Source organism: Clupea harengus, chromosome 12, assembly GCF_900700415.2.
Source record: "Clupea harengus chromosome 12, Ch_v2.0.2, whole genome shotgun sequence".
Lineage (NCBI taxonomy): Eukaryota > Metazoa > Chordata > Actinopteri > Clupeiformes > Clupeidae > Clupea > Clupea harengus.
The window spans coordinates 16,181,263-16,206,941 of NC_045163.1; the positions used below are offsets into that span (position 1 = coordinate 16,181,263).

The 25,679-nt window shown below is 42.1% G+C and overlaps 1 protein-coding gene and 1 pseudogene across 1 annotated transcript; both read right to left on the minus strand.

Moving 5' to 3' along the window:
* Nucleotides 1-8,011: 8,011 nt before the first annotated feature.
* On the minus strand, nucleotides 8,012-11,375 carry LOC105894482 (myosin heavy chain, fast skeletal muscle-like). The gene is made up of 8 exons (XM_042709425.1): nucleotides 11,365-11,375; nucleotides 10,446-10,533; nucleotides 10,076-10,366; nucleotides 9,393-9,519; nucleotides 9,039-9,157; nucleotides 8,740-8,906; nucleotides 8,481-8,655; nucleotides 8,012-8,062 (listed from the first exon to the last, which is right to left on the minus strand). Exons 1-8 carry the CDS (start codon nucleotides 11,373-11,375, stop codon nucleotides 8,012-8,014), a joined length of 1,029 nt encoding a protein of 342 aa, XP_042565359.1.
* A 4,950-nt stretch (nucleotides 11,376-16,325) lies between these two features.
* Nucleotides 16,326-25,679, minus strand: part of LOC105892234 — a 37,578-nt pseudogene continuing 28,224 nt past the window's right edge.

Sequence of the window (25,679 nt, forward strand, 5' to 3'; positions counted from 1 at the left end):
TAAAGGAATATAATTTAAACTGGATCATGTGCACCAAGAGGCGATGACTTCTCACAGCTAACTGTAAATCCCAGTCTATCAATCCCAATCTGTAAATCCAGCATTACTTTATGTAGTCTTAACATTCGGTGTTCTCCCCTTCTAAGGGTTAAAAATGTCTAGAAAGTAATCAAATTTCAAGTTGAAAAACGTTTTCCCCTCTTAAACATAGCAGGTCTCTGTAGCATAGCAGCCAGCTGTCTAAATATAGGAGAAAATGGATATCACTGCACTTTAAGATATCCTGACCCTGCCTCAACTCTACTGGAGTGAGAGACAAACTGAAAGGGAGAACTTTGAATGATCTGCCTTCAAACCAAAAGCAAAGTAAATACCACAGAAGAACTTAGTGAATAAGTGTGTCTGAGATCTGCTTTAGTCAATCAGTACAATTGTGGAAATGACACAGTTTTACAAAAAAACTAAAAAACAATGTGTGAAAGACCGCTCGCGCCGGCCATCTCACCATGTGGGATGTAGCCTGGTAGAATGGGGTTGCAGGCAGGAACACACGACGCAGGAGACAGTGGCTTCCACACATGGCCGGATTAACCATATGGGCAACTGGGCAACTGCCCAGGGGCACCAAGACTCCAGGGGCACCAAGCAACCGATGTATTTTTTATTTAATTATTTTTTTTTTCATTCTTTTTCACAATTTGACGTTCCAAACACAATGCACAAACTCAGCGAAAGACGCACCAACAGAACGATCAAGATGAATCGGCAGCAACTTAGCGGTAATGCAGAACGACAGTTGAAAAAAGATAAAGAGTGTAGAAATGCGGCCACTTAAAAAAAAAATGCGTTTGCAAAGGTTTGAACAGTGTAAATCTGTGTTTTTCAGAAGGCAAAGTGTGTGTGTGCGTGCTGTCTGCTCCCAATGGTTCTGAAATGATAGTTCGTTAGTAGACTCACTGCGCTTGCAAAGGTTTGAACAGTGTACGTGTGTGTCACTAAATGCATAACCTCGCCGATGTTTATGATAGCCGTCATCACTTCTTGTTAGCTATTTAAGTTTTGGAAAGCTTTGTGAACTGCAATGCTTATTTGCGGTGCTGTGAGTTGGTTTAATGATAACTTAATCCAACTAACGTTGGATTGCTTTTTGTAATGTCAGATTTCATTGTTTGGTGTGCTACCTAATTGCAATGAAGATTGATAACTATACTATGCATTGTTAAGAAAGTGCTATTAATGTCGCCATGTACTGGTTGAAAGACGTAGGCTACTTGGCAGGCTTCTGACTTGTTTTTGGGCAAGTTCGATTAAATAAATAAAGCTTGATTTGTTTGTACATGTGCTCATGTTCTCCTTTTCTGTGTAGATTGTAGCAGATTTAAGTCTGTATATCCTACTTAAGTACCAAAAGTAAAAGTATAAACTTTCTTATGATTCAGACGAATAATATACCTGTTTTTCATTTCATTTCATTAAGGTCAACAAAAGATAAAACAATAGTTCTGCACTGTATTAAGTTATGATTTCTAATAACATAAGTTCACATTAAACATAATTTACAGCATATGCATTAATTACTTTGGCAAGTTTGCTGTGATATAAGCGGGATAATGCACTGGGAGCAAGTGAGTTATGGAAAATAACCGCACTTCAGGGGGGTAAACGGTAGCATCCCCATGTCGAACGGTTATTTTCTTATAACTGACTTGCTCCCAGTGCATTATTCCTTACATAGGTTACATCAATGTATGGAAAATGTAGTGGAGCAGTATTAAGCAAAAAGTATGTATAAAAAAACAATCAAGTAAAGTACAGATACTCAGAAATAATACTTGAGTACAGTAAGAAAGTATTTCTACTCAAGGACCAATAGGTGGATAGGTATGGTTTGTGTTCTGCGGGGTGGGGGTAGGTGGGCACCAGAGAGTCACTGTTGCCCAGGGGCACCATGAAGTCTTAATACGGGCATGCTTCCACACTGAACCACACTGAACCCACACTGAACACCCACCACTGACCATCGATGGTGCTGCTGTGGAGCGTGTGAGCAGCACCAAATTCCTGGGGGTGCACATCAGTGAGGACCTCTCCTGGGCCACCAACTCTGCATCACTGGCGAAGAAAGCCCAGCGGCGCCTCTACTTCCTCCGCAAGCTCAAGCGAGTGAAAGCTCCCATACCCATCCTGAACGCATTCTACCGGGGCACCATTGAAAGCATCCTGTCCAGCTGCATCACTGTGTGGGGCAGTAGCTGTACTGCACACAGCAGGAAAGCACTGCAACCACCAGACTCAGAAATAGCTTTATACACCAAGCTGTCAGGAAGCTAAATTCTCTCCCCTCACTCCCCCCAGCCATATCCGTCAGTCTGATAGGAGGCTGAAATCCTCCCCCCCCCCCTACAATAACTCAGGACTCTGCAACAAAACTGTCCCTTGCACTTTTATCACTTTACCACTTACTGTTATACTTGCACTGCCAATGTGTTACATACATCTCACAGGATGTCTTTTTGCTGCCTTTTTTTGCACTACCTGTCACTTTAAAGTAAACTTATGCTGCTGTACAGGTATCTGTATGTGTATAACTATATGTATATGTATATCTATATGTCTTGTCTTATCTGTTGTTGTGCGTGTGCACTTATATGTTTCACCGTTTCGATTCCTTTGTATGTCTTAACATGCAAAGTAATTGACAATAAAGCTACTTTGACTTTGACTTTGACTTGACTTCCATAAAAATAGCTATATTTATTTACAACAGGGTTTTTGTAAAACCCCAAAACATACAAACACAAACTGAACACACTAAAGCCTATACTAGACCAGGTACACCTCTGAGCATTCAGGTTTTGTCTAGTACCTGGTCCAAGCTCCATCCAGCATGTTCAGTCTGTCCTTCTCCTCCATGAAACAATAAGGTGCACCTTAAGTAAGGCCACCTGGGTCCAATTAAAAGGTAATTGGACCCCTCCAAAGGGGTGGGGGAATCCAGACCCAACCATTTAGGTAGGGGAGTCCAGTCCTTCTTCCCTCCTGGACCACAGTGAGAAGGGGGAGGGACTTCACCTTTTCACACAATGCAAAGTAACTGGTTGTAAATTGGCAATTATCCAGCATCCAGTGTACAACACAATACATTTATTTTCAGACACCAGAAAGGTAGACAGGGACTTCCAGAGGGCTGTCCCTCCTCAGGTCTGTCTTGTTTCTCTGCAACCATGAGGTGAATCTGAGAATTCGGTGGGGGAGGTGTGACTGCTGAATTTGCAGCCATGTACTTCACACTCCTCTGTGCATCCACAAGTGTAATGTACTCACATGCTACTGAGAGAGTCAGTCATGTTTGTGAAGGTACCTTCAGCTGACACACCACTGAGAAGGCTATCACCAGACGTTTCAAGCACTGTGATATTGTGTTGTGGACCTTCACAGTTAAAGCTGAATTTAAAAGGCTGTTTCTAGACTAATTTATGGCATTTTTCTGGCTTTCATCAAGCCTCATAGATCCATAGCAATCCACTGTAGGTCAAAGTTCATCAATGGCTAAGGGTAATGCTGTCATTCCCAATCCCACTTGCATACATGTAGCCTACATTGTGTGATATTTTAGGAGATAGTTCACCTCAGCGTGACTCATCTACTGTGGCTGGAAGAATCTTCTGGAATTGGACCCTATAGATTCCATATGTTGTTTTATTCACGTGCCAAGGAGGCAACCAAGTTGAATGCCATGGAAATGTGCAGGTTCTTGCAAGAGTGGGGCTCAGTGTTAAACATTTAGAGGCAAATCCATTTTATTTTATTTAGAGATTCAAATGACTACTTGCTTTTGCTATTGAGCATCACACAAAGACCTGCACCACAGTCAGTAGCTGCACAGTGAAAAAGAGGCTGTTCTTGAGCAAAGGGTACATAACAGCCCTCTTTCATTATGATCATGCTCAACAACCCAAGTAGGTCCAGCCTCATGACCTGGACATTGGCTACAGTTTAAGAGGGGACCTGTCAACTGTATCCGCCACTATGTGTGCATGTTGCAGTCGGGTAAATAGAACAGTTCTTTGTTTGGAAACAATGTTGCTTCGTTTACTTTCTGTAGATAAACTTTTGTATTAGTTATTTAGTATCAGGAATGCATAGGTTTACCCTGTCTTGTAGTTTATAGTACTTCTATTAATAAGGAATGGGCCAGGGACCAAGGCATATGGTTGACCATTTACTAGGCATATCTTAAAGTCTGAACACTCGCGCATGCGCACTCATTACATAGCAAAACCTGCTCACTACATCTCCCCCTTTTAAACTGATATTTTCAGGATATTTACAGAATCTTTACTTAACAGAATCTTTACTTAAATCATATGTTAATAAAGCCTAATGCTGATTTTACCAACAAGGCAGGGAATAGTTGGCATCTTTAACATCTCTGTAAACATGAGCATAGGTAAACTAGTTAAATTAACTTCATATTTTCATATCTCATATCTAGACACACATTTCACAACACATATCTAGACATACATTCCACATTTCATTTTCCTTTCTTTTTTTTTTTTTTTTTTACATATGAACATATGTACACAGTACATAACTTAACTGAGAGGGAGGGTGTACTGCCTGATCCTCTATGTTGTGGTATGGAGGTTATTCTGCTCCGTTTATACTCACAACACTAAACTACAAATGTAGTCTTTTCACAGGCTTGACTTCTGTGCCAACCCTGGTGTGTAGGCCAGAGTGTGGCTGCCTTCCAGACGGTGAAGGCACCACTTTCAAATGAGAATGGTTTCTTCGGAGACTGCCTGTTGAGGTTTGAATCACGTATGAACGTGGTGGCCCTGCTGAGCCAGAGACGACTCCTGTGTGTGGTACATTCCGTATCCAAACTCTCTGACCTGGCTGGAGTGGTGGTGTCTCCCGTGCTCTGTGTCGTCGGTTGTATCCTTCATTCAGCCTGTTGTCTCTTAAGCTCCTGGTCTTTCAACTCAAAAGCTCTCAAGACTGGCCATGCTGGTGTAACGGGGTAGCTTTAGGACCCAGGAGTTTTTAGTCAGCCCATGGCTGACAGGCTACTTCTTTTAGCTTTAGGACCCAGGAGCTTTTAGGCAGCCCATGGCTGACGTGCCGTTACCTTTATGAGGCCCGCGATAGTTCAAGTTGCCGTGTTGTAATGGAGGCAATTGTTTGCTGCGAGGTTTACCGAATGCTTTAGGCATTAGCTCTGTGTACTTCAGGTAGGCCGGCAACTCTCACTACACCCATAGTAGCTAGCATGTTTGCATGGTGTTCAACCTGGTGTGATGTAGCCTAATGTTTTTACCACATAGCGACAGACTCCTCAGCTTTTGACGTGACTGTGTTGAGTGTTGAGCAGAGAGGCTACAATTCAACATCTCTTGGTATGTTTTACTAAATAACTTATTAAGAACATTTATATAATGAAGCTGTTGCTATTGTGTAACTAGCTGGAATCAGTATTCTCCTTCCTTTCATCAACAGGCCATCCACCATCAACAGGTTGTTTCTGTATTGCCAAAAGGGCTTTAACTGTGGCGCAGAACTGTTTCTTTCCCACCCTGTGTGGATCAGGTCGGACAGCTGCTTACACACTGGATCTTCTTCTTGTCCTCTTCTTATTTGTAGCATTTTCTCAGGTGAGGCTGGGAGTTGCTGAATGACCTCATTGATTTGAGCTGTCACGTCATTCTGGAGCGCAAGGTCTTCCTCTGTTGCAGTACGCAGGAGTGGAGCTCTTGATAGAGCGTCAGCTGTAATAAGATTTGTCCCTGGTACATGTACGATTGAGTAGGAAAAACGCAGAAGTCTCAATCTGAAGCGCATAATACGAGGAGGGATGTCATCCAGACTGATTAATGGTTTGTGGTCGGTTCGGATCACAAAGTGTAGGCCCAGGAGGTAGGTCTGAAATCTTTCGACAGCAAAGGCCCCCTTTTCCATTTGGGCATATCTGCGCTCTGTTTCAGTCATGCAGGCGAGATATGAAAGCCACTGGCTTCCAGTCTCCAGATTCTTGAAGCTGAGACAAGACCTCCTCCTAATCTATAAGAGGATGCATCTGCTGAAACCCTGGTCTGTTTCTCTGGACTGTACTGGGCAAGGGCAGTAGATGAGCTGAGCTCGTTTTTCACCTTTTCAAAGGCACACTTCTGCGCTGCTCCCCACATCCACATGTTTTCAGCTTTCAGGAGGTCTCTGATTGGCCCTGTGAGCTCTGCGAGGTTATATTAGGGGAGAATTTTCCCACATAGTTGACCATCACCATGAAGAGGTTTATGTCGGCCACATTTTTTCGTGGCGGCATCTCTCTAATCGCCCTGATCTTCTCGGGATCTGCTCGTATGCCCTCTGAACTGACAATGTGTCCGAGAAATTTGAACCTGCTTTACTGCGAACTGACATTTGTCATTCAGAGTTAAGCCTCGCTGCTGCAGTCTTTGTAATACTTGATGCACTCTGTCATCATGCCCTCTGGGCATGGCACGGAACACCAGGATGTCATCTGCATGACACAAAGTTCCCTCCAGGCCGGCATCTGTGTCAATCGCTTCTGAAAGTGTTCTGGTCCGGATGATATTCCAAAGGGAAGCCGATTAAAACAATAACGGCCTATCGGTGTGATGAAGGTGGTGAGTGGAGCTGAGTCTTTGTGCAAAGGCACCTGCCAAAAACCCGCAGTGGCATCCAGTTTGGTAAAAAATCCTAGCTCCAGCTAGCTTAGCTAGTGTCTCGACAACAGCTGGAAGAATATGTCGCTCCCTGCACACATTTTCGTTCAGGCGGGTTAGGTCGACACATATTCTAATTTTCCCATTAGATTTTGATACTACGACCATTTCAGAGCACCACTCTGTAGCTTCCTCTATGGGAGAAATAACACCCATTTCCTCCATCCTTTTTAACTCTTCTTGAACTTTTCCCCTTAAGGGCAATGGTACATGGCGTGGCACAGCGAGGGCAAATGGAGTGGCATTTTTTTTTAATTTAATTTTGTACTCTCCCTCTAGCTTTCCTAAGCCACTGAAAACTCTATGATATTGTTCTTTGTAGCTTACCTCAGCTATGGTGATGGCTTACACTGGGCTGAGCAGGCAGAGGTCCTGTATCGCTGGTAAGCCAAGCAAAGGTGTCACTAAGCCTGGCACAACATACACCTGCTGCTTCGCTACAGTTCCATTGTGGCTAATATCCGCGGTAAAAAGTCCCTTCACCTCTATGGGAGTGTTTGTGAAGTAGCGGGTTGCGCGGCAGAGGCAGTAACCAGGAGAATGTGTTCAAGTAGTCCAAAAGGTGCAGATTTATTAAAGTTGCCGGCAGGTGACAGACAATACGAACATTTAACATTTAACATTTAACTTAAACTTTGTCAAAACAAACAAAAAGGTACTGATGATACTGACTAGCAGTTATAGCCTCATTCTCAAGAGCAACAGGTATCCTCTCACGTCAGAGGTCCTAACTCAACTTTGGTATCCTCTCAAGTCAGAGGTCCAAACTCACCTCCCTGCCATTCCCTGGATGCAGGTTATATTTCCTTAACTCCTCCTTCCGGGAGTTAACCATCAATCACAAATCAATTATCTAAACAGACAATACTTTAACATATTAAACATGTATGAAACATACAACAATTTACATCTCGCATCACCACATGCACAAACATATCTAAACAAAAACACCCCTGTCTAAATGGAACAGTCCATTGTTTGGCGCTCCTGCCAGAATAAGGAAGTCCTGTTCACAAACACTCGCCTTTGGCCAGCGCTGGTTATGCTGCAGGTAAGCTTCCATTGTTTCCGTGATATTGTTTGTATCCAGGAGTGATTCAGATCACTGGCTCACAGCATGGCGCCATGCCGCTCCACCCGCGATTCCGTCTCACCCTGGTCAAACCGTTCATCAAGCACTCACATAAAACCCAAACAATTTCCCCAACGTCTTTCTGCGCTATTTAAAGTGACGGTGAATATTTCACTTCGTCACAGTGTTACTTGGTCCACACAGTCTTTTCTTTGTCGGTAGCAGCTTTCCATGTCGCCTTTGAGAGTACAAATGTGCCGGGATAGCTGTCACTGCGCCTGTGTCCAACTTGAACGTCATCTGCTGACCATTCACTGCGACCGACTTTTGCCAGAATGTGTTGAATTTTGTACAATTTACTGTGCCCAGGAACAATGGGCCTCATTCTCGAACATTTTCTGAAGTTTCTTCTGAAATGTTTCTTACGGACTTCGGAAAAAGATCGCCAGATTCATGAACGCCTGAAAATGTGTTCTTACGCAGCCAAAGTGTTCTCAGCCGTGTTCCCTCCGAATGAGGATTCTTAAATTGAAAGCGCGTTCTGGTGCACCTGGATTTGCACACATACACGCCTCGTCAGCTCCTTATAAGGGCATGCAACTGTAGTAACGTGTGCAGTCTGTAAATGTTGTAAATGTTGTGTTGGAAAATATTACCTTGTCAAAGTTCCTCTGCTTCTTGTCAAGGTTGGCAGCCAGACCATTGGCTCTCCACATCAACCATGAGGTCTTCAACCTCAGCCTGGAGTCTCTGCTTGGTTTTATCCAGAGAAGCACACTTGGAGTTGATAGCCTCAATTTGTTCCTCAGCTTCCTGTAGACGCTGGGCAAGCTTTTTTCGGATGATAAAATGATTGATTTGTTTCAGAAGTCAACATAGTTCTACATATCGTCTGTTCGAGTGAGTGTTACTTACTTGGCATCTTCAAGCTCTTCAGTGCGCTGGATGGCAACCTCGCCATTGGCCTTGGACATACCATGCTGCAGCTCAGCCTTTGCCTCATGCTCTTCCTCAAATTGCTCCCTCAGAAGGTCGCAGTCATGGCGTGCAGACGGAACAGTATGGGCCACGGTGTTCTTGGCCTGTTTGTTTAAAATCATTTTTGTTAGTAAATACTAAATGTGCCCAATGCCCTCGGTATAATGGTAAGTGGTGTGGTATTGTGTTTAGATTCATAACAATTTTGTCATCATGTCATTCACAGGTATCAGTACCTTGACCTCCTCTTCGTTGAGCCTCTTCAGCTCCTCAATTTGCTGAGTGAAAGCCTGTTTGTTTCTGGTCAGCTGAAACATAAATGCATCTTTCTCGTCCAGCTGACGGCCAAGCTCATCTTGTAGGGAATTACGTATTTAGTGTGACTTTTTTGGGCAAGCAGAAAATGTAACAACCAGGCATGGACACAACAGTAATACAAAATAAAACATAATTTAGTAAATATGCTCTCTATTTTAACCATTTTCAGGCTTGGCTCACCTAGTTCAGATATGTTCTTAACATATAATACATACAGTATAACATGAACAAGAAGGAGAGATTTAAATGGCAAGACATTCTGAAAGTTTTGCCGTTTTCAGTCTGTAGTCTTGCTCTCTGAACACTGAGGTCATTGATCTGGCGAGCACCCTCCTCACTCTTGCCCTTCACCTCACTGAGCTGGTCCTCGAGGATCCGGCACATCTTCTCCAGATTTCCCTGTTAGTGAATATGCTAGGTGGGTAAAACATACCTGGGTTCAGAAAGTAACATAGCCATGTGGCCTCATTCGTTGAAATGACTTGCTATTAAATGACAATTGGCTGTGTGAAATATGCTCATTAAGAAAGTACAGTATATTTGCACATACTAAACATTGGTTTGGGCACATTAAAAAATTAAAGCAACATTAAGGAGTTTTCTGGTCTAAAACTTTAAAGCATAAAAGCCTTGTAAACACCACCAACAGCCCAGTAGGCACTGATAAAAGCTTGCTAACATGTTTACTAGTGACTTTTGGTGATGTTATTGGCAATGTCGTGCTGTGAAGGCTTTTCTTATATCTTCGCAGAGTGTTCAAACCCGAACAACAAAACTACAAAGTGCACACTCTGGAAGGCTGGTGGGAATGACATGTGTGTTAATCTGTCCTTCACATGACCACAAGCCATCAAAAAAATGTAAAGATGACATCGAAAGTAGTTGTTCATAAAACATACCTCAAAATATGGCAAATTGTTTTATTGTGTTACTTTACGGTAAACATGTTCTTTACCTTAGCTTTAGCAACTCCCTCCATGTTGCTGGAGAGCTCATCAATCTCCATCTTGTATTCACTCTTCTCCTTCTCAAGCTTCTGCTTGACACGCTGGAGGTTGTCGATCTGCTCTCCCAGCTCGGCCACGCTGTCAGCCTGCTTCTTACGGAGAGCTGCAGCAGTGGCTTCATGCTGCAGAGTGGACTCTTCAAGGTCACGACGCAGCTTCTGGAACTCAGCCTCACGCTTCTTGTTCATCTCAATTTGACGCTCAGCCTCAATCTCTTCCTCCAGTTCCTCAATGCGGGCCTATTGGAAATAAAGAAAATAGTAATAAGCAAAGTGTAAATACAGAGACAGCTTTTGCTATGGATGAGGTTAAACAGACCTGAATCTCTTGGATCTTCTTCTGAAGCTGAGCACTAAGTGACTGTTCATCCTCAATCTTGCTGAGAAGTTGGCTTGTTCCAAAGTCCCTGTTTAAAAAAAATTGGTTACCACTTTACAATCAGGCTCCATTTATAAAGGTTTATAAATGGTTTATAATTAGGTCATTAATTAGGTTGTAAACACTTTGTAAATCATTAATAAGCCATTATAAATTAGTTATAACACAGTTTTTATACATCAATGCGGGGAAGATCCCCATCTTGGCAACCCACTGTCTATCCCTTAACTGGCTATACTAGCCCATTGCACACTCCCTACCATTCTTGTATCTGTTACTACCAGACCCGTAGAGATTACCCCCGCAGCCCCCAGGCCTCGCAGGAATTTTTAACCTGTCAATGTCAATGTTAGGAACATTTTTGTTATTACAATATAAATATATCCGTGGGCCAGTAATAATAGTTTGGTGCCCCCTCCCTCTCCAGTTTGCGCAGTTAGTCTCTCTCTCTCTCTCTGTCTCTCTTCCTGTCACACAGCACTACGTCACTAATTGGGGAATGGGATGGCCATTGATTAAGCTGCCTGACGTATTACCAACAGGCTTATGTATAGACACCCAGGGGCCTAAAGCCGGTAGCTCGTTGTCAACACCACTGGTTCTGAAGCTGTGTAGCAGCATCACGGGTGCAAGGTGAAATCTACAGGAGGGCAGTCGTTGGCAGATCAGCTGTATGTTGATGGGCTTGATGTGCGTGTGGGGGAGTGATGCTGTATTGGTGTTGTGCGAGGCAAGTGTCTCCTGGGCACTGTTACCGTAGCAGTGAGGGGATTTGTTCTCCAGAAGCCATCAGCCACAGTGTTCATAGCCTACTTTAACAGGTATGTGTTAAACCTGATACGTGTTCTGTGTTGCGTACCAGCAAGCCATAACGGCCATTCATTTTATCACTGACAATCGATGACACTGTAATGTAGGCTGGCTAACACATTGCCATGTATTGCTGTTTATAATTAGTGTTCTGCCATTGCCTTTTTCATGTGTGCTGCTTTTAAGGCTGTGGGATTAGCACAGCTGATTAGTCTTTTGATTGCTATTTTGCACTATGGTAAAGTAACAGCAACCATTCTTACCTGTGTTTGTTTTATATGCTTACAGTGTTGTAGACCCTCACAGCTACACAGGGGTGCTAGTTGCTGTTCTCTTTTTACGTGTGTTTGATGCATTGGTGCCGCTCATAGTTTGTTTACTTTATTGTGTTTGTTTATGTTCCTCTTATCGACCTATGTGTAGGTACAACTTATAGTATACTTATAGTTAGTACAACTAAGGATCATTTCTCTTATTTGATATCTACAAATTCTAACAATTCCAGGGTCCTCTTTTCAACAATAGACAGCCTTATAAATCCTGCACCCAAAGTAGATGATAGTCTCTTTTCCACCTCCAAATGTGAGTAATTTGCAGCATTTTTCAGAGATAAGATAACGAACATTAGAAAGAATATTGCTCAAGAAATTCCAAAAGTCTTGTTTTCTGATCCCCTTCCACAATGCTGTAACAGTATGAGCTTTTTTGCACTGGCTGATATAGAAATGCTGAGCAAAGTAGTGTCACAACTGAAGCCGTCTACATGCCCTCTTGATCCCCTTCCCACCAAATTTTTTAAGACCATCTTTGACTCTGTGTCTAAGGACATTCTAGCCATTATAAACTGTTCCCTGCTTACAGGTATTTTCCCATCAGAACTTAAAACTGCCCTGGTGAGACCCCTCCTGAAGAAAAGCAATTTAGACTCTTCAGTTCTAAATAATTTTAGACCCATCTCTAACCTTCCCTTTCTAAGCAAAATCCTGGGAAAAATTGTCTTTAAACAGTTAAATAATTTCCTAGATGCTAACTGTGCATTTGACACCTTACAATCTGGTTTTCGTTCCAATCATAGCACAGAAACGGCATTAGTCAAGGTTGTAAATGATCTCAGGATTAATGCTGACTCCAAAAAACTATCTGTCTTGGCCCTTCTGGATCTGAGCACAGCCTTTGATACTGTTGATCACAATATCCTTATTGATAGACTTGAAAATTGGGTTGGCCTCACTTGTCCGGTCCTAAACTGGTTTAGGACCTATCTAACTGGCCGGGAATACTTTGTCGCCCTCGGAGACCACAGCTCAAAAAACATTTGTATGACCTGTGGGGTCCCTCAAGGTTCCATTTTAGGGCCCTTACTTTTCAGTCTATACATGCTACCCCTTGATAGTGTAATTAGGAGGCACAACATCGACTATCATAGCCAGAGGTGTAAAGTAACGAATTACTTTTACTCACGTTACTGTAATTGAGTAGTTTTTTTGTGTACTTTGTAATTTTTAAGTAGTTTTTGAAATCGGTAATTTTACTTTTACTTAAGTAGATTTTGACTGAAGTATTGTACTTCGCTACATTGGAAATTACATCCGTTACTGAGTAAAAAAAAAAAACATAGTTCAAGGCGGGAATCGCGCACCACAATTCTCACTGCAATGGTGGATGCTGCATAGAGTATATGATGGAGTCATGCAAGGCGCCGGTACGGTGCCGAGTCACAAGAGATAGATCTGGAGGAAGATGATAGTGCGGACTACCAACAAGCTGCGGACCACCAACAAGCTGAAGCACCGAACTTTCCGCCAGTTGAAATTAAAGAAGATGAAGAAAACCCGTGGCCACATCTCAGCAAGCAGTTTGCCTTCCAACGTAAAAGAGGCAACAGCTATATGCTGTGTAAACTGTGCCTAATTCGCCAGTCAGAACTTTCTGCTTATACAAATTCATTTCAAATCTGCGCAAGCATGTGTTGGTAAGTACAGTATTTGTCCCTTTCCATTAGTAGTTCAGACAGCGTTTTTGTCATTTTGTTAGCTTTGCTCCATTAAGCAAAATAGGTAGTAGCCTAATTTTGGCTAGCACTTGCAACCGACCTGAGTATGCTAACGTCGACAGTGGTCATCCAATCGACTAATAATACCATTCCTGTCTTCCATTCGTTTCAGGTCATAGAATTATTATGTTCAGTCTCTCATATTGTGTTAAAAACTGCAGATCAGTCATCAGCAATGAAATACACCACATAAACTGATATTAGGCTAATCATTTGGCTGCCTCCCATGCCTTGAAACAGAACAATGTGAATGCGCACACCATCGTTTTCAGACAGTTGGACAAGTCAATGTGTATGTCGTTATCTGCAATTTATCACGATGTTTAGTCAGATATTGATAACGATAAGTGGTGGCTTTGCAACGTGCACGTCTTTCATGTTCATGTTAAGGGGTCCCGGTTAGCAAGAATTGAGGATTATGAATTGTGATGCATGTAGAAATAGAAAATAATGCTATAATTCTGTATACTGTAGGTCTGTCATCTCAAGTAGCTATTTATAGCTATTTCTGTGTTATGATGCACTCTTGATGGCAGCTCAATACTTAATTGTCAGAAATGTTGTTTGTCATTCTACAGGTCTAGTCTATGTCAGACAACACCTTGACCGGATGTTGGAGGCTGGAGCAAGTTGGACAATATTTTCCTCAATGAAGTCCAGAAGGTCAGAAGGTACAGGGGAGTTAGAAGGGTACCTAGCCTGTGTCTCAGTCAATATGGATCTGCTGAACGCCTTTCAGAATATCAAAAAACTGTCCCTGAAACTCAATACTGGCCTACCTGCCTCGGCCGCCTGCGAGCGACTCTTCAGCTGTGCTGGATTGCTGTTCAATGCAAAGCTAGCCCGGATGAACTCTACTCATCTTGAAAATCAGCTGCTGCTCAAACTCAACAAGAAGTTTGTAGACTAATGCTCTAAAGGTGGACACAAGTAAAGTAACCAAAGTTTAAGTGGGGCAGCGGTATTTTAACTTTTTATTTTAGCTGTCATGTCTTGACATGTCCTCCCAAAAGTTCTTAAATGTTGTGTTGACATGTTTAATGTTTGACATGTTTAATGTCATTGCACTTATATTTCTAAAGATTCTCCTTTAATAAAAAATAACTAGTTTTTGTATTGGATTTATGACCCCTTGTCCTTTTTTGCACTATATAGGAGCGGCCCCCATCAAGTTGTTGAAAGTAACTAAGTAACTTTTACTTAAAGTACATTTTAAATGAACTACTTTTTACTTTTACTTGAGTAGATTTTTAGATGGGTAATTTTACTTGTACTTAAGTAAAATTTCATCAAAGTAATTGTACTTTTACTTGAGTACAACATTTCAGTACTTTTTACACCTCTGATCATAGCTATGCAGATGACACCCAGCTCTATATTTCTGTAACACCCAACAACTACAGCTCTATTGATTGTTTGGTAAATTGCATTTCTGATATAAATGTATGGATGTCACAAAACTTTCTCCAGCTAAACCAAGATAAAACAGAGGTATTAGTCATTGGTGAAAAAAACGAAAGAGAGAAACTATCTGCACACTAAAAAACACTAGCACTTAACACCAAGCACCAAGCCAGAAACCTGGCGTCATACTGGCGTCATACTTGACTCAGATCTCAATTTTGAAACCCATATCAAAAATATAATTAAAACATCTTTTTATCACTTAAGAAACATTGCTAAGGTGCAACCGTTTCTCGCTCAGGCTGACACCGAAAGACTGATGCACGCATTTATCACGAGCAGGCTAGACTACTGTAACTCGCTTTTGTCTGGTCTACCAAAAAAAGCCATTAGTCAACTACAAACAATACAGAATGCAGCAGCGCGAGTCCTCACTAAAACAAGACGGAGAGCGCACATCACACCAGTATTAAAATCACTGCACTGGCTACCTGTTAGTTTTAGAATAGATTTCAAAGTTCTCCTACTAGTCTATAAATCACTCCATAGTCATGCACCTGAATATATAACAGACATGCTCTCAAGGTACACCCAGTAGATCCCTGAGGTCCTCCGGCACTGAACTTCTAACAGTTCCAAAAGCCAGGACAAAGAGACATGGGGAAGCAGCTTTTAGTTTCTATGCCCCCAACCTTTGGAACACTCTGCCAGAATACCTAAGAATGGCTGAAACGGTTGAAACCTTTAAACATGCACTTAAGACATACCTCTTTGATCTCGCTTATCACTCACTGTAAAATGTATTTAACATTTATGAAACATTTATTTATTTACTTATTTCTGTCTCTTTTCAAGTATTTGTACCATCCTCCAGTTTCCTCTTCTTGGCAGTCAGCTCAGCATTGATTTCCTCTTCATCCTCCATTCTCTCGGTTGTCTCCTTGAGTTTAGCCTCAAGCTGGATCTTACTCTTGATCAGACCCTCACACCTCTCCTCAGCATCTGAGATTCTCAGACCCGTACAATGGGTAAGAAGTCAGAGTCAGAACCTTGTTTAGAATATGTGATACGTAATTATGTAGAATAGTTCCTCCACCAATAATTAGAAAAACATACAGATGACAATCGCAGCTGCAGGTCATTCCTTTCTTGAACCAGAGCCACCATCTTTTCCTCAAGTTCCTTCTTCTTGGCCTCAGCTTTTGCATAGTTCTATTTGAGTTTTGCATGCTCCTCCTTCAAAGTGGCAAGTTCTTTTTCACTTTAAGCACGAGGCTTGATCTTGTAGTAAACCTTCATCCATGTTACGAATGATCTAATGAATGAGTCATTAATAAAAGTCAAACAACAATATTCAGATAAATAAATATTTATTAGGCAGTATGCATTGTTACAGAACAGTCTCATTAACCAGGATTTTTAATCCAGATGAAAGTGACATGGATTCCGAGAGTTTACTCTGCAGCCTCTTTGCCCTTTAAAAAAGAACAAAGAAAATGAATTTACTATATGACAAATACAAATCAATAACACTAATATTTGTTCAGAAAACATTATCTTACCTTTCCGGCATCGCGGGTCTTGGACCTGAGCTTGTTGACTTGGGACTCAGCAATGTCGGCACGCTCCTCAGCCTCCTCCAGCTCATGCTGAACCTTCCTGCACTTGGACAGGTGAGTATTGGCCTGTTCCTCCTGTTGTATATGAAATTGAGTGCAATTAATACAGAAAAACAAAACAAGAGTGTCAATGCAGATTTTTTTCCTGTATAGCAAAGGTAGAGAAATACTCACTGCTTCCTCAGCCTGCCTCTTGTAGGCCTTGACCTTCAGCTGCAGCTTGTCAACCAGATCCTGCAGTCTGGTGACATTCTTCTTGTCCTCCTCAGTCTAAAGAGAAAAAGTTTGTCAAGAAAGGTCCTCCCCTCTCAGATTTTGCGTGCAGTTCTAAAGTAAAGAGGAGAGCTTTCTTACCTGGTAGGTGAGCTCCTTCACCCTCCTCTCGTATTTGCGGACTCCCTTGACAGCATCAACACCACGTCTCTGTTCACCCTCAACCTCACCTTCCAGTTCACGAACCTTAACATAAAAAAATATTTCCATTTCAGATACTGACACCTGTTTTGGTATGATGAGTTAAACATATTCATTCAGTCATATTTTGTTACCTACCCTGGACTCCAGTTTCTGGAGCTGTTTCTTGCCACCCTTCATGGCCAGATTCTCAGCCTCATCCAGGCGGTGCTGCAGATCCTTGACAGTGACTTCCAGGTTCTTCTTCATCCTCTCTAGATGAGAACTGGTGTCCTGCTCCTTCTTCAGCTCCTCTGCCATCATGGCAGCCTAGATGACAAAATAGTGTTTTTTTAAATAATACAAGTAAAAATACTTTTAAATATAATGCTCAGTTTCAGAAAAAGAAACCTTACATCAGTGATGGCTTTCTTGGCCTTGTCCTCAGCATTTCTTGCCTCCTGGACAATGTCATCAACTTCACCTTGGACCTGAACAAAGTCGGCCTCAAGCTTCTTCTTTGTGTTCAGCAGACTTGTGTTCTAGTGTGGAGAAAGAAACAACCTCAGTTATATTTTGCTGGAATGCTGGAATTGTTTCTTTAATGTATCAGTTAAAACAACCATTTTTTCTCTACCTGGGAATGCAGGAGGCCAACACGCTCACTGGCGTCAACCAGCTCCTGCTCAGCCACTTTGCGGCCTCTCTCTGTCTGCTCCAGGGCAGCTCTCAGCTCCTCAATCTCAGCCAACATAAGGCCGTTCCTGCGCTCCACCATGGCAGCCTGCTCCTTCATGTCTTCCTGTCCTCTGACAGCATCATCAAGGTGCAGTTGAGCATCCTGGTTGACAGAGAAATGTGTGGTGTTTGCTATACTGCATTGGTGTAATCAGTGTAAAAAACAATACACTGAATATTTATACTGCTGACCTTGAGCTGACCCTGGACGGTCCTCAGATTTTTCTGGGACTCAGCAGCCTGGCGGTTGGCATGGCTCAACTGAACTTCCATCTCATTGAGGTCTCCCTCCATCTTCTTCTTGATTCTCAGGGCATCATTCCTGCTCCTGACCTCAGAGTCCAGGGTGCTCTGCATGGAGTCAGTCACCCTCTGGCTGTTCCTCTTGATCTGCTCCATCTCCTCATCCTTCTCTGCAAGCTTCCGGTCAACCTCACCTTTGACCTGGTTCAGCTCAAGCTGGACACGGAGAATCTTGGACTCCTCATGCTCAAGAGTTCCCTATTTTTAAATAGAGTGTAAAACTGAATTTTAAGATATGACCAATTGCTTAATTTATTAAGATGCCCTATTGAATCTCTCCACTCCATCCTGTTGGATTTTGTATTTGTACCTCAGCCTCTTCCAGGGCAGTCTGGATCTCGACCTTCTCAGTCTCAACAGTCTTCTTGGCCTTCTCCAGCTCATGAATGCTCTTTCCAGTCTCACCAAGTTGCTCAGTCAGGTCAGAGATTTCCTCTGCAAAAATACATTTAAAACACTTAACACAAAGTCAGCATCTACCAATGTTCTATTGATTTTCGTTCCAGAATAAAACACTTTGTGTTATAGCTTCTCTTAACAAGCTTTAATTTGAAAGTATTTTAAGGCCATCTTGACTCACGTTGGAGGTTCTTGTTCTCCCTCTTAAGAGTCTCCAGCTGGTCAAGAGCCTCCTCATAGGAGTTTTTCATCTTAAACAGCTCAGTGCTGAGAGAGCGAGCCTCTTTCTGGGCAGCCTCTAACTCTGCCTGACCCTCCTCATACTTCTGCTTCCATTCTGCCAAGACCTTTGAAAAGCAGGTTGTGTCTTGGGTAAATTTCGCATACAAGACATTGCTACCGATACTCCATATGTCCAAAATAAATATTAAGAGATTTACTTTGTCCTACAATACAAGTGAGGTATAACCTTGTCAAAGTTCCTCTGCTTCTTGTCAAGGTTGGCAGCCAGACCATTGGCTCTCTCCACATCAACCATGAGGTCCTCAACCTCACCCTGGAGTCTCTGCTTGGTCTTCTCCAGAGAGGCACACTTGGAGTTGCCAGCCTCAATTTGCTCCTCAGCCTCCTGTAGACGCTGGGCAAGCTTTTTTCTGATAATAAAATTATTGATTTGTTCAACATAGTTCTACATATTAAATGCATATGTTTGAGTGAGTGTTACTTACTTGGACTCCTCAAGCTCTTCAGTGCGCTGGATGGCATCAGTTTCATACTTGGTCCTCCACTGAGCAACCTCGCTGTTGGCCTTGGACATGCCACGCTGCAGCTCAGCCTTTGCCTCCTGCTCTTCCTCAAACTGCTCCCTCAGAAGGTCGCAGTCATGGCGCGCAGACTGAACAGCATGGGCCAGGGCGTTCTTGGCCTGTTTGTGGAAAAAAATTTGTGTTAGTAAATAGATGTCCCTATGCCCAATGCTCTCGGTATAATGATAAGTGGTGTGGTATTGTGTTCAGATTCATTACCTTGACTTCCTCTTCATTTAGCCTCTTCAGCTCTTCAATTTGCTGAGTGAAAGCCTGTTTGCTTCTACTCAGCTGAGACACTAGAGCATCTTTTTCCTCAACCTGGCGGCCAAGCTCACCAGTTTCAGACTGAAGTCTTGCTCTCTGAGCACTGAGGTCGTTGACCTGGCGCGCACCCTCATCGCTCTTGGCCTTGATTTCACTGAGTTGGTCTTCAAGGGTACGGCACATCTTCTCAAGATTTCCCTGTTTGTGAAAGTAAAATTAATAAGCAACACAAAAGTCAGAAATGTTTATGGCAATTATTACCATTGTACTTGACAACATTTAATACAAAACGTACAAGAATATGTACGTTTGGTATCATTGGCCCTCATTCTCGAACATTTTCTGAAGTTTCTTCTGAAATGTTTCTTACGGGCTTCGGAAAAACAACGTAAGCAAAAGACATCCGCCAAATTCATGCACGCTTGAAAATGTGTTCCTACGCAGCAGAAGTTTTCTGGGCTGTGCTCCCCCGGAAGAGTTTTCTTAAATTGAAAGCGCGTTCTCGTGCTCCTGAATTTGCATACATACACGCCCTGCCAGCTCCTTATAAGGGCACGCAACCGTAGTGACGTGTGCAGTCGGAATCGACCGAATCTACACGAAAGCAACTCGTAAACGAGTCATGTCAAAGCGGAAAGCATCACCGTCGAGTAAACGCAGATCTAACTTCAACTATATATGTCTATGACTTGAACTGTGCAGAGATGGACTGTTGCAGGATGTAGATGTGTCCATTCTATTCCACTATAGCTTATATCAACGTGATTGAGTTTAGTGCTTATTTATTTATTCACTTACATTTGCAGTGTTCGTGTACATTACATTTAGTCATTTAGCAGACACTTTTGTCCCAAAGCGACGTACAAGGGATAGAACAGTCAAGCTACGAGCAATAGAGACCTAGTGTAACAATAAATACTACTTTACATAAGAAATAGAAAAACAAAATAGGAAATAAAAACGAAGTGCAGGAATGTAACTGCTATAAGTGCAAGTTAAGCACTAGTCGAAGTACCAGTTAGGAAGGGAGGTGCTCTCTGAAGAGTTGGGTCTTCAAAAGCTTCTTAAAGGTAGAGAGGGACGCGCCTGCTCTGGTAGTGCTAGGCAGTTCGTTCCACCAACGTGGAACTACTTGAAAATTCTGGATTGCCGTACTTGCACAGACGGCAGTGCCAAACGACGCTCACTAGACGAGCGCAGCATTCCGGTGTAGTCCTTTTATTTATTTTATGACATCACGGTGCCTCGTAGAATCATGACTATAGGCCTACATGTGAAACGTAATTGTTAATGATACTTTAATCCGAGGATCTGTAGAGTTGATGTGAACGCAATCACCAACGATTTCTCACAAATTCATTAACACGGAGAGTTTTCTTAAATGCGATTCCTCAAAAAACCACAAGATGGCCCACGGGGCCATCTTGTGGTTTTTTAAGGAATCGCATTTGAGAAAACTCTGGCCGAGTTACGACTGCTATTTCGAGTTCGGAAAGTCTTCTGAAGTTCAGAGCAAATCCCAGATGAGAAAACTTTCATGAATGCCAAATGTTGTCCTAAATCCAATTCCTCTTAAATTCCTCTTAAATTCCTCTTAAATTCTTCTTAACTGCGTTCGAGAATGAGGCCCATTGTTTGCAGTATGATATTGTTTGTAGTTAGAGTTAGTTAGAGCATTAAGGTTTACATGTCACAAACCTTAGTTTTAGAAACTCCCTCCATGTTGCTGGAGAGATCATCAATCTCCATCTTGTATTCACTCTTCTCCTTCTCAAGCTTCTGCTTGACACGCTGAAGGTTGTCGATCTGTTCTCCCAGCTCAGCCACGCTATCAGCCTGCTTCTTACGGAGAGCTGCAGCAGTGGCTTCATGCTGCAGAGTGGACTCTTCAAGGTCACGACGCAGCTTCTGGAACTCAGCCTCACGCTTCTTGTTCATCTCAATTTGAGCAGCAGTGGCACCACCAGCCTCCTCAAGCCTCTCACTGATCTCTTCAAGTTCCCTGGAGAGATCAGCTCTCTGCTTCTCAACCTTGGCACGAGCTGCACGCTCAGCCTCAATCTCTTCTTCAAGTTCTTCAATGCGGGCCTATTGGTTGTTAAAAAGAAATAAGTGATACTAAGAAAGAACAGGCAGATGATAATAAACACTATTCAGCACTGAAGATGTGAAACAAACCTGAAGCTCCTTGATCTTCTTCTGGAGCTGAGTACCCAAAGATTGTTCATCCTCAATCTTGCTAAGGAGCTGGCTTGTTTCAAAGTCCTTCCTGTTTCATTGTAAATTTAAATAGTTGTTAATGGCTGCCTTATAGAAAGTAGGACTAAAAAAGGAGTACATGTTTGCAGGAATCATTAGTTGCTAATATAATTCCACATTACTTCTTCAGCTTCTCATCAGACTGCTGCTTGTCATTCTCCAGATCCATGACATTCTCCTGGGATAGTTTTAGGTCACCCTCAAGCTTTCTCTTGGCTCTCTCAAGGTCCATGCGAAGCTTCTTTTCTTGCTCCAGGGAACCCTCAAGCTGCAGATACAAAGCATGAAGTCATTAAGTAACACAATGATATACTATGTGCTTTTCTTTACACTGACAGGCCCTTAACTCACATCATCCACTTGCTGTTCAAGCTTAGTCTTGGCTTTGGTCAGAGAGTTGACTTTGTCTTCCTCTGCCTGGAGATCATCAAGAGTCTGCTGGTGGGCCTCTTGGAGGGCTTTCTTCTCCTTTGTCAACTTACCAATGGACTCATCCTGAGAGGCCATCTCCTCTGTCAGGTTCTTGACCTACACATAGAATGTTCTATATCAATATCCGGTAAACTTCATAAAGACTTCTCGGAAATAAAATGTGTTATGTTTTTTTTTTTTTTTTTAAGAATCTAAACCTTGTTCTCAGTGGCATGTTTCTCCTTCTCCACTTTGGCCAAGGTCAGCTCCAGATCATCAATGTCCTTCTTGAGCTCAGAGCACTCATCCTCCAGTTTCCTCTTCTTGGCAGTCAGCTCAGCATTGATTTCCTCTTCATCCTCTAGTCTCTCGGATGTCTCCTTGAGTTTGGCCTCAAGCTGGATCTTACTCTTGATCAGACCCTCACACCTCTCCTCAGCATCATTGAGAGTCTCAGAGCTCTACAGTAAATACAAGATGAAAGGATGAAATCTGATTTGTATTGAAAATATAATTCTCAGACAGGTTAGTGATGTGAAAAGTGCAATGATGTGATGATTACCCATATTATTATTAACATTGCTACACTTACAGATGACACTCGCATATGTAGGTCATTCCTTTCTTGGACCAGAGCCACCATCTTTTCCTCAAGTTCCTTCTTCCTGGCTTCAGCTTTTGCCAGATTTTCTTTGCATTTGACAAAGTCCTCCTTCATATTGGCCAGCTCTTTCTCTGTCTCAGCGCTCTTTAAAAGAGGCTTGATCTTGTAGTAAACCTTCATCCATGGCCAGTGCTTGACATTCATGAATGAGCGGACATTGTACTGGATGGTGTAGACAGCATCTCTGGAAAAGTGTTGCAAAGTAAATGTTGAAGCATATGGATCTCATTGAAGGATTCTCTCTTACAAACAACATATAATTTCTATAGTAAATTCATTCATTTTTGTTGTTCAATACACTAAATAATCTTTTTAACGTCAACCTCGGAATGTGCGGTGTGCGGAATCCGTCTTTTCATCTATTCATGCCCTATTTCAGGTCAAATCATTTTGGATTGAGTGTGATTCCACCAAATACATCACACATTACCTCTGTGCTGTCATCTTCACAAACTCTCTCCTCATAAGATAACCACGGCAGAGAGCCTGAGTTCCTCCGACCAGGGAAGCCAGTTTCTCATCTCGCATCTCCTCAAGGGTACCCAGCAGACCAGCTTTGAAGAACACCTAAAAGATTAAGAACACCAAAAAATTATGACATGAGTGATTGGCAGCAGAAATGGACATACTGTATGTAATTCAATATTTATCCACGATTAAAAATTTAAGATATAAACATTCTCCACCTTAGTGTGTCCAAACTTGTACTCATCGTGATCAACATCGATGGATCCCAAGAGCTTCTCAGCAGCCTTCTTGTTATCAATGAACTGACCCTCAGGAATAACACTGGCATTGAGTACTTTGTATCTGTTGTCAATAATTTAAAAAAAACATTATCTTCCCCATTTAAAACATATATGAAGTGTGTATTATAAGTTATTGTTGTATATTGTTGTATGTTTACCTCTGCTTGAAGTCAGCATACATGATTCTGCTTGGGAAACCCTTTCTACAGATTCTGATGCCCTCCAGTACACCATTACACCTGAGCTGGTGGATGACCAGGAAGTTCTGCATATAACCTGTGAAAATACAGAGATGTAAATTTTCAAGCAAATACAAGGTGTTGAATAATGCACATGTCTTAATTTACTAAAAGCCCTTTACCTGGTTTCTTAATTTCATTTGGAATCAGACAACGCACAAAGTGAGGATGGGTGGCCCTCAGGTTGGTCATCAGTTTACCCAAGTTCTCCTGTTGAGGCAAGAATGTATACAATTTGAATCATACAGTTAATTGTGCTGGGACAATTATTGATTGATTGATCATTTTCTTCTTGATATTAAAACACATACCCTGAACTGTGAGGACACGGTCTGCATGGAGCCACCCTTCTTCTTACCACCCTTCTTAGCACCACCAGTCTCTGTAGGCATACAAATAATGAATCGGATAATTGAGTTATATACATAGAATCTAATATAATTACTATTTGTGTATTAGCTTTTTGACTTGAACAGATTATTACCCTCAACAACAGCTGGGTACAGGACAGGCAAAAGTTTGATTGATGACTTCTGGTACAGCTGCAAAACAGTGTCATTCAGTGGATCCTTGTTCTTGTCCAACCATCCAGTAACATTGTAGTCCACAGTGCCAGCATAGTGCACCAGGGAGAAGTGAGCCTCAGCTTTGCCTTTGGCAGGCTTGGGCTTCTCAAAGGCTTGGTTCTTGCCAAGATGCTGGGCATACAGCTTGTCCTTGAAAGTGGTGTCAGAGGCCTTGGGGACAATGCACTCCTCTTCAAGGATGGCAAAGATACCCATGGGCTGTTGAAAAAATAAGATTGCTTAGTTATAAAAGTGGACATCAATGAAACTATACAAATCTAACACTGTGCTAGTTGGATTGATTGAAACTGACCCTTTCAATCAGCTCAATGCAGGCAGCCAAGTCCATGCCAAAGTCAATGAACGCCCAAACAATGCCCTCTTTCTTGTACTCCTCTTGCTCCAGGACAAACATGGTGTGGTTGAAGAACTGTTGCAGTTTTTCATTGGTGAAGTGATACACAGCTGCTCCATGCTGTTGTACTGTGTTGAATACATATTAAACATTATATCAGAGTGGCCCTCTTAAGTCACTAGAAAAATAATGTTAGTTAACAATCTTATAATTTTGTCCCTCACATCGAAAATTTCAAATCCAGCAATGTCCAGCACACCAATGTAGAACTCTCTTGACTGTTTGGTGTCCAGCATCTGGTTGATACGAATGACCATCCACAAGAACATCCTCTCATAGATAGACTTGCACAAGGCTGCCACTGAGTTGTTGACCTAAAACAATATGTTAGAATACTACTTACTTACTATGATAGAAAAAGGCAGGATTTCCACGCATGGAAATCCTGGAAAAGTCATGGAGTTTTAAAATCCCATTTTCCATGGGCTAGGGAAAGTCAATGGAATTCAGTCAAGTCACTGAAAGTTCTGGAAAAAGTCAAGAAATAATTATTTTGTTGGAATGTAGGTCTAATAGAAATTAATTTTGTTTATTGTACTCTTCCATGGATAATGGTTTTTGTTTGTGCCTGATGCAGTCTCTACTTTGAATTGACATAGCCTGTCTAATAGAAAGGAAAAGGTTGTTATTTACTTTTCTTTCAGAGTTTAGGCCCCAATCTGTGCTGTAAAGTATATCATTCTGTTTATTTATTAGCTTGTGAAGATCAGGGAGATTTCATAAAGTCCTTGAAAAGTTTTGAAATGTCGTCAATGATAACGGGTGTGAACCCTGAGAAAGAAAATACCAGCAGTAATATTCTTGTCAAACAATGTCAAAATCCTTGTGGTCTTTAGTCAACCTGTGTAGTATGTGAGATACCTGTGGCACAGTCTGACTCTTTGGTGACAAACTCAGTTCCGACTTTCACCCTTGGGTTACAAAGACCCCTTCAGCATATCAGCAGAGTTCAGGCCCAGGAGGTAAGCGACTTTGTCAGCATCTTAAAACAATAAAGAGTTTAAGTGAGTTATTTATATCAATATTTTACCCAGGAAAAGTAATGCGTATCCTAAATTTAGAGGCTACTCAAAAATTAT

Bases quoted from the DNA above. Each gene is read 5' to 3' on its own strand.
- LOC105894482 (XM_042709425.1), bottom strand. The intron at 9,520-10,075 runs GTAAAGAACATG...ATTCACTAACAG, and splicing joins AGGGAGTTGCTAAAGCTAAG to GGAAATCTGGAGAAGATGTG. The intron at 8,656-8,739 runs GTAAGTAACACT...ATCCGAAAAAAG, and splicing joins GAAGAGCTTGAAGATGCCAA to CTTGCCCAGCGTCTACAGGA.